Here is a 9,158-nt window from a genome sequence, read left to right as displayed (position 1 = left end):
TGTCACTCTCTCTTGCAAGTCTCAATTTTCTTTTTGTTTTTTGTTTTTTTGGTAATGCAGTGAGAAAGACGTGTCCCTACCCGTTTTATCAATAAATTAGAGATTTTTATTTTTGTCCCTACCCGTTTTATCAATAAATTAGAGATTTATATTTTTTTAAAAGTACGAAAAGTCTTAATAGTAAGAATAAATACCACAATATGTGATAACTTATAAACGGAGCGTGGGAATACTATCACTCTCGATTTAACAACTCTCTCTCTTGATAGTTGATACTACTATTCTCTCTCTCTTGGTACTACTCCTCTCTCCTCTCTCCTCTCTCTTGATACTACTACTCTCTCTCTCTCAATTCAAATACTCTCTCTCTCGCAACATTGAAGATGTAACTCAATTCATAATTTAACGGAGGGAGGAGGAGAATGACCAGGGCACCATACATTATCCATGGCTATGAAGTGAATTTGAACAACTGAATCAGTTGCCATGGACGCTTTAGCAGCTCATTCCTTGCTCCTAACCCGTTTCTTCAAACACCAAAACCCATCAATCCATTCGCATTTTAAACCGCATAAAAACCCCAAAACGAGAGATGAAAAATCCGAGTCTCTGCAGCTTCATCCGAGCTCCAATGGAGGACGCTTCAAAACCAGACGTTCCACATCCACAAAGCCATCCCAAATCCACTATACCAGAGATGAAAAACCAGAATCTCTGCAACTTCCTCCAAGCTCCAATGTCGAACACTTCAAAACGATACCTTCCAGCCTCCCAAAACCGCCTAAATTTCCCATTACAAGAGAACGAAACCATCAATCTCAGCAACTCCACTCCAATTCCATTAACGAGCGATATAGAACTAGATATTTTACCCCCACAAAGCTATCTAAAACCCCCAAAACCAGAGAAAAGCACCAACAATCTCTGCAACCTAGACACTTTGTAACCAGACCTTCTAACCCCACAAAACCACCCAAAATGATACCTTCCACCCTACCGAAACCGCCCAAATTCCCCACGACACGAGAACAAATCCATCTATCTCAGCAACTCCACTCCAATTCCATTAATAGGCATTATAGACCTAGACAGTTTACTCCCACAAAGCTATCAAAAACCCCCAAAATCAGAGAAAACCACCTACATTCTCTGCAACCTAGACACTTTGAAACCAGACCTTCTACCCTCACAAAACCGCCCAAATACCCCACAAAACCGCCCAAAAACACAAAACAGAATCACAATTCTTTGAAACTTCACACTACCTCCATTGCTAAAAAACCAAAAACACTAAAACCTATTGAACAAAAGAACCCACATTCTCTGCAATTCTACCCAGCTTCCATTGCCAAATTTCCAAAACCCCTAAACCCACGCTCTCTCCCGCTTCATAGCAAGAACCCCACTACCATCTACAAAGACATCAAAACCCTAAGCAGGAAGCAAAAGCTGAAACAAGCCCTCACTGTCCTAGACTACGCTACAAAATTTGGCATCCCCATCAACCCCACCGCCTTCTCCTCCCTCATCACCGCCTGCACCATGGCCAAAGACTTGCAAGCTGGTCGCCATGCCCACGCCCATCTCCGTGCAAGCGGCCTGGCCGACAATGAGTTCCTCCGAGTGCGCCTTGTGCGTATGTATGCAGCCTGTGGCGCCCCTGAAGATGCCCGCACCCTCCTCTCGTTGCTTCCGTTAAGCACGCCACATGCTTGGAATGCGCTTCTCCGAGGAGCGGTTGTGCGTGGAGGGCGGCGCATGCAAGATGCGCTTGCACTCCTCCCCCAAATGCTCAAGGCGGGAGCCTCACCCGATGAATACACGCTCACATCGCTGATCAAAGTTTGTGCTGGTGCGCCGGCCCTGGGCCAAGGTGTAAGGCTCCACGCCCATGCAGTGAAGTCGGGGTGGGCCGAGTGTCGGTTCGTGCTCACTGCTTTGATGGACTTGTACTTTAAATGTGGGAATGTAATGCTCGCATGCAAAGTGTTTGATGAAATTGGTGACCGAGATTTGGTTGCGTGGTGTGCTATGGTTGCTGGGTTTGCGCACAATGGATTGAGGCGCGAAGCATTGGGTGTGTTCCGTGCCATGCAATTTGATGGTGCAGTTGTGCCCAATTCGGCTGCGATTACCATGGTCCTTCCAATTTGTGGTGACATGGTCGCACTGAGGCTTGGGAAAGAGGTCCATGGGTTTGCGATCCGTCGAGTTGGGTATGCTCAGCAAGAGTTTGTTAAAGCTGGTTTAATTGATATGTACTGTAAGTGTGCTGATATGGGTTCGGCCAGGCGTGTATTCTATGGTCACAAGGAGCGTGGGCTTGTTATGTGGACAGCACTTATGTCGGGATATGCACGCACTGCTGCTCCAATCCAGGCCCTCCGCGCTCTCTCGTGGATGCAACAAGAGGGACTACGGCCTGATTTGGTGGCCCTCATGACTGCACTTCCTGTGTGCGCAAAACTCAACGCACTCCGGCCTGGCAAAGAGCTCCATGCCTATGCTCTTCGTCAGGGATTTTTCCCCAATGTATCACTGACCACTGCCCTCATGGTGTTGTATTCTCAATGTGGGACTCCACGCACTGCCCACCTGCTCTTTGAGAGTATGGAGCGACGAAGTGTGGTTGTGTGGACCGTGATGGCCGGGTCGTATATGGATAACGGTCAACCTGAAGAGGCTCTTGCTGTATTTCGAGCCATGCATCGCTCAAGCCACCGACCAGACTCAGTGGCCATGGCTCGAGCCCTTGAGGTCTGTGGGGTGTCTGGCCATGAAATTCTCGGAAGGGAGGCTCATGCCCAAGTGCTCAAGAAGGCTCTAGAGAGCGTACCCTTTGTTTCGAAAGCTCTTATAAACATGTATGGGAAGTGCAACCAAGTTGGGTTGGCTAAGCTTGTTTTTGAGACATTGAGCTCAAAAGGGCTTATAACTTGGACTGCCATTATTGAGGCTCATGGTGTAAATGAGCGGTATGGCGAAGCCATGCAGCTCTTTGGAAGGATGGAATTCGAAGGGTTAAGGCCGAATAAGTTTACATTTGGGGTTGTCTTATCGATGTGTGATCGAGCAGGATTGGCTAGTGAGGCTCTGAGGTTCTTCGAGTCCATGACGAAGAAGTATGGTCTTGGTGCTTCAGCAGAGGATTGTGAGCGAATGGTGGGGCTTATGAACAGGGTTGGGAGTATAAATGAAGCACAGAGGTTTGAGCGGTTAAGATTAGCTTTGGGGTAGAGGTGGAGGCTTAGCTGCCTAGAGATTAGCCCTCACAGCCATGAGAGAGAGGTCCTTGCTTGAGAATTTTTTCTTTGCTTGAGAATTCATTCTTACTGGTTTTCTGTTTTGTTGGTTACTCGATTCATAGAAGATTTCGCAGTGAAGAGAGTTCCATGAGAAACTGTTATTCCAACTGGTGGTTTTGGTTTTTTGGTTGCTCAAAGCACAGATGGCCAGACAGTGGTGAGAGTTCCTTGGCAATTCTTTTGTTTCAAATCGGTGGTTCTCTCTATGTCATTTGGGTGGTACTCTGTGATCCGAACACTGGACAGTTGTGCTCACCCTTAACCTGGGTGGTACTCTAAGATCTGAACACTGGACAGTAGTGCTCTGCCTTAACCTCTGAGAATCCTTTGTGGAGCTTTTGGCTCGTGGAAGGCATCCATGAGACCATAACCATTTATATTTGTTACAAGGAGGTCTCGATTGCTAGTTGTCCGTAGATAGTCAAATTGGATGGTTTGGGGTAATCTAAAGTTTAAGAATTTGTTTTTTTGAACTTAGAGTCTATTCAATAATACGCAATCACCTAATTTGAAATCTGAGGAACAAGAGTGATTGTGATATTAAAAGTAAATGGTCTCGTTATAAATTTTTCCAATTTAAAAACAACAAAATCAATATTCTTTAATGTAATACTTTGGAAGTGAATCCAAGGGGTGAAGAAGTACAGAAATAAAACTACTAAGTAACATGTAGACATGTCTTGTATATTTTTCCCATTTAAAAACAACAAAATCAATATTCTTTAATGTAATACTTTGGAAGTGAATCCAAGGGGTGATGAAGTACAGAAATAAAACTACTAAGTAACTTGTAGACATGTCTTGTATATCTCATTTTTTTAATTTGCTGTGTGTCTCTGTATTTTTTCTTCCTTTTTATTGGATTTTCTATTATGATTATATTTCTTGATTTTTTGGAAATGAAAATTGGAAGTCAACTCGATCTCAGGTGGACAACTGAACGTGTAGAAAGTTCTTAATTGTTTATGTGGTTGTTAACTATGGCTAAATAGTTCTTTTTATTATTAACAGAGAATGAAAGAAGTGTTAATTAAACATTTTTTGATTGGTTCGAGAATATGATGTTTTGTAGGATAGAAATTGGCATAAATATCCTTTACTTTTGGCGGTATTACAAAATGTCTGAAATATTTATAATTTTACGCACATGTTCTGTGTTTTTTTTTTCCCAAAATGTTTTTTTTTTCCAAAATGCCCTTAGGTTGGAATTTGGCTTAATTTTCAGAGCTTGTCGTATTTCTTTTTGTTTTGCTTAATTTCCATTTTGGAATTTCAAGTTTTGAACTAATTTTTTCTGGTGCGGAGTTAGAACTGAAGTTCTGATTTGGGTTAATTGATTATATTATTAGGAAGTTGAAGTTTCAGACCAATCTTTTACTTAGTTTGGAACCTAATGTGTAAAATTACAAAACTCCACTCCTTAGAATTACAAATTGTAGATGATTGTTTGGGTTGTTCGAAAGTTTGACTATCAAACCGCAAAAAAAAAAAAAAAAAAAAAAAAAAAAAAAAAAATCATTTCGAACTAGCTCAAAACAAATGTTTTAAAAAGTTAAAAAATTTGACTTTGAAACTACCCAATCACATCAATTTTTTTTTGAGTTTTTGTATTTTGAGCGGTTTGAAAGATATTGATAAATCGAAATAAAAATATTTACCAAATAATTTAAAACAAAAATAAAAACATACAAAATAAATAGTAACACTTCAATAATATAACCCAAAATATGAATTATAATGGTGATTCTGGGTCAATGCTGCAACCATTTTTTTGCATGCATATGTAAATTGCTCGAGATTTTGGAGCAGAGAGAGGCTGTCGTCCTCCTTTCTCAAGTATGTAACAGCAAGAGAAGCTATTCTTCCTTCCCTGAAAATGCACAAACTAGTGGCTGCATCATTGCACCAAATCCCAAGGCTCTCTCTTTCTCTCTCTAGGCCAAGTTCTTCTAGAGAGCCCAACTCTTGTCTCTCCCCAAACTCTTCACTATCCTCAAACACCTCTCTCTCAAGACACTGCAAGTTCCCAGAAGACCCATCTCAACTACAGCAGGAACAAGCCCCTTTGTGGCCCTCAAAACCTCCCTTAAACCCCTACTGTAATAAACTAAAACCATCAATATATATGCAGCTTTTTGTTGACACTTGGGCTCCTCTTCTGCTCTCAAAAAACCCCCCAGAATCCAAGGCTCTGAAGCCACCATCTTTTCCAAAGTCTTTCTCCCCTCAACTGTCACCATTATATTGCTCAATATATATAAGCTCTTGCATTCTGAAGTCTTTCTCTCTCTACTACAAAAGGGCTTGTATACAGTTGTGTTTCTCTCTCCTCTGGCAGTGGACTCAGCAGAGTTTCTCCCTCCTCTGTCTTTGAACTTGGATAAAGTTGTTTTACTCTCTCCTCTGCCATTTGGGTTTTGCATGAACTCAAACAGGGCTTTAACTGCTCCATGCCTTAGAAAGATATTGAGATTTTCAAAGCAAGTTGAGAGGTTTAGAAGGGATGAGATTGAAGCTTCTCTTACTGATTCAAATGGAGAATTGAGCATGGAAATTAGAAGAGGGAATATAGATGAAGACCCAATTTCTGATTTGCACGAATTCAAGGCTGAGATTGAGAATAGCAGTGTGGATATGTTCTCATGAACTGTTTGGTCAATTGAGTGCAAGTAAAGTTTGGAGAGCTTCTCTAGACCTCCTGCTTCTACAATGACTGCTTTGCCACTGCAAAAAATGGAAAAGTAAATAATAATTAAAGATGATTCAATAGCATCAGCTGCTTTATCTTTTGTACCTACTATTAAGAAGTGCTTTCCTCTACGTGCTGCATCAAAAACTAAATCGCAGGCTTAAGAAGCGGCAGTGCCAGTAAGATTTGTAATATGAATGCCTGATTTGTAGTATGAATACCTTTAGGCTTTCTAGAGATATAAGGTCCATTCTCTCCCTTTCTCAAAAAGGAAAACAGAAATAAGAAATCAACATTGGATTCTTTTTACTTACTAACCATGAGTTACCATGGGAGACCTGAAGAAGAGTTTGTAGAGATGAAAGGTGGAAAGGAGGTGGGCAAGAAGTGTCAAGCATGGTTAAAAGTTGAGGGATCACTCCTAGTCCAACCAAACAGTTTCTCATCTTTAAACCCTTTTCACCAGCTGCCTTTTGGATGATCTCAGTGGCTCTCAACTTGAGCTCTTCATTTCGAAAATGAATGTTTGTGACTGCCTCTTTCAGTTCTTGGTTCATCATCCTTCCTTGGTTACTATGGACTGTGCAATGGCTTTTGTTTATGTGCAAAAATGGCCTAGAAAGAGCTTCAAGTGCATCCACGACTGCACGAGAGAGAGAGAGAGAGAGAGAGAGAGAGAGAGAGAGAGAGAGAGAGAGAGAGATAATGGAGTGGGGAATGTTTTAATGAGATCTAGTATTTTAAAGAGGAGAATAACCAATTTGGAGTGATGGAATTGAGGTCTCAACCAATGGATCTCAACTAGATATAATGGAGTTGGGCCCCAAGTTTTTGGTAAGAGAAACTTGACCCATGCAAAAAAAAGAGGACTTGTTATGCTAGTGCTAGAAATGGGGCATATGAAAAAGAGGTAAGTTAATAACAAGAGTTGAAAAGAGCCCTATGGGCCAACTATGGTGTTCATTATTTATGCTCAAGAAAAGGGTTAAGTGGATGAGAAGGGGCTACATGGGCAAAGTTTTGAATGGGGTGGGACACAAAATTCTAGGCTTATTTGAAGCCTGAAGGCCATGTCTAGACTTATTTGGAGACTGAGGGCCATGTCTTCACATGGGTGGTGGATGGGTGACTGAAATTAAGAAGGGTGGAGAGGGCACATGAACAATTAATGTTTAGCATGCTAGTCACTACCACAATATTTTATGGTTCAGTGTTTCAACTTTTTGGTCATCTCTGATCCAGGTACTAACCACCTATTTGTGACAAACCTTTTTTTTTTTAATATTAAACCTATTTTTAACAAACTGTCAATTGATAATGAGAATTGAGAACCATTTCCCCTCCTCTTTCTCTAAAACTGGCTCCTCCCCCTTCTGGGTGAAGGAAGGGCAATAGGGCTCACTTTAAACATTTTTGTCAAATAAATCTCTCCCATATTTGTGCATGAGTGGGTGGAGTGCTAGCTTGTCTCTATTCACTGCAAAATTAAACTCGGAAGCATACTTATCGGCAAAATATGTGCCTATAAACTCTAGTTTGTCTTTATAGACACACATGATAAAACTGTTTTTCTGGTATCTCTGAAAAATTGGATGCTCGTTCACTTGATCATGAGACTACCTTTACTCACAATGGCCTATAGAACTGCCAAGACATCCAAATGGCACCATAGCTTGTGAGTCACTACTAGCACCATAGCTTGTGAGTCAATACTGAAAGGACTCGTGTGATCTAGCAGGAGTAAATAAATTTTTTTTTTTTCTTTCTCAATTCTTTTTTTTTTTCTTCACGGCTTAGGTCACTAACACATAGTCATTTTATAATAAAATAATTTTAAATAAAAGAAAAGAAAAGAATACAATAAGATCTCAAAAACTTAAGTCATTCAAAACTTTACTTTTCATTAACAAAGAAAAGACACAACCTATGCTTTGAAACAAAGAAGACAATAAGAAAATAAACAAGAAACTAAAGAGGGTGTCGGAGATTATCTCAACAAGGCTTTTTACACCCCGCACCGAGTCACCACTTTCCGATGGCACAGGGTCTAATGGTTAAACCTTTAATCTCAATCGGGATAGCAAGTTTAAGACAAGCCATACCAGTGGAACATGAACCCTTTTGATCAACAAAACTCAAACATAAGGTGAACCCCTTTTGATAACCTAATTTGAGAGATAGTAACTCTCCATGGCCTGAAGACTTGGCCCCAATGTGAGATGAGAGATGGGAGAGATGAGACAGCCACCATGAAAGTAAGAGAGTGGGGCGTGCCTGGTAATTGGATGAGAGAGAGATGGAAAAGTTTTAAGGTGTAGAGATTTAAGTAGGGTACTCCCCTTTTTATAATACTTGAATAAATCTAGGGTTTCCTTGGCTTACCTTTTATTGTGAGATTGTATATGCACCATTGATCTTGGGTGATTTGTAGGGTAAGAGATAAGAGTTGTCTGTTCTATAGATAGGTCATCAATATCATATGAAAGGTGCTAGAACCATTATTCCCCACTTCTTAAACCAATTTCTTATCAATTAATTCAAATAAGAAATTAATATATGATAAGTCATCATTTCTTATTTTATGCATAAGCCTTCTCACATAGACAAAAATTCCTTTCAAAATTTCCTAAAGGCTTAAGCTTTCTAAAACACAAGTTTCTTTCCGCTCAAGGCCTAGAACTTGAGCTCTTAGAAAATAGAAAACCACCTAGGTGGGGCGTGCTAACCTTTGTGGCACATAATGGGCCCCACCTAATTTGCCATGGTGGGCCCATAAGTCCTATTGGGCTTCCCATGCAATATTTAAAATAATATTATTTTTAAAAATTCATAAAAATATATTTAAATATTTAAATCAATATAAAATCAATATATCTGTCTTATAAATTCAAATTTGATAAATAAAATATCTAGAGATTTAAAAAAAAATTCAAATAACAATTCTAAAAATTATATGTTATTAAAATAAACAAAATTAAATACTTTGATGAGAAAAGAATCCATATGGTCTACGAATAAATGTGCATTGGGACACTCCACCTTTAAATGTGGTACTTCACTTTCAATTGTAGACGACGGACCACACAAGTTTTCTCAAAACGACCCAGCAATGCCCCCGACCCACAATCCATGTAGCGGATCATTAACATGCCACTAAAGTCTAG

At 40.2% G+C, this 9,158-nt stretch overlaps 2 protein-coding genes across 2 annotated transcripts; one reads left to right on the top strand and one right to left on the bottom strand.

Annotated features, from left to right (window-relative positions):
• The first annotated feature begins 220 nt into the window (after positions 1-220).
• LOC18444649 (Pentatricopeptide repeat (PPR-like) superfamily protein) lies at positions 221-4,181 on the top strand. Its single transcript, XM_006854813.4, has one exon. The coding sequence runs from the start codon at positions 487-489 to the stop codon at positions 3,235-3,237; it is 2,751 nt and encodes a 916-aa protein (XP_006854875.2). The 5' UTR covers positions 221-486; the 3' UTR covers positions 3,238-4,181.
• An 817-nt stretch (positions 4,182-4,998) lies between these two features.
• Positions 4,999-6,936, bottom strand: LOC18444648 (uncharacterized). The gene is made up of 2 exons (XM_006854812.3): positions 6,313-6,936; positions 4,999-6,029 (listed from the first exon to the last, which is right to left on the bottom strand). The coding sequence occupies exons 1-2, from the start codon at positions 6,552-6,554 to the stop codon at positions 5,255-5,257; spliced, it is 1,017 nt and encodes a 338-aa protein (XP_006854874.1). The 5' UTR covers positions 6,555-6,936; the 3' UTR covers positions 4,999-5,254.
• Positions 6,937-9,158: the final 2,222 nt, after the last annotated feature.

Source organism: Amborella trichopoda, chromosome 9 (genome assembly GCF_054954075.1).
Source record: "Amborella trichopoda isolate Santa Cruz 75 chromosome 9, AtrichopodaSantaCruz75HAP2 v2.0, whole genome shotgun sequence".
In the NCBI taxonomy this organism is placed as follows: Eukaryota; Viridiplantae; Streptophyta; class Magnoliopsida; order Amborellales; family Amborellaceae; genus Amborella; species Amborella trichopoda.
The sequence above is the reverse complement of the archived record's forward strand: the minus strand, read 5'-3'. Positions and strand labels throughout refer to the sequence as shown.

What these genes read in the sequence shown, in the direction of transcription:
- LOC18444648 (XM_006854812.3), bottom strand. Translation starts at nt 6,554, where the DNA reads ATGATGAACCAAGAACTGAAAGAGGCAGTCACAAACATTCATTTTCGA. An exon ending in GTCTCCCATGGTAACTCATG is followed by an intron (nt 6,030 to 6,312) that starts GTTAGTAAGTAA and finishes CATTTTTTGCAG; the next exon opens with TGGCAAAGCAGTCATTGTAG.
- LOC18444649 (XM_006854813.4), top strand. Translation starts at nt 487, where the DNA reads ATGGACGCTTTAGCAGCTCATTCCTTGCTCCTAACCCGTTTCTTCAAA.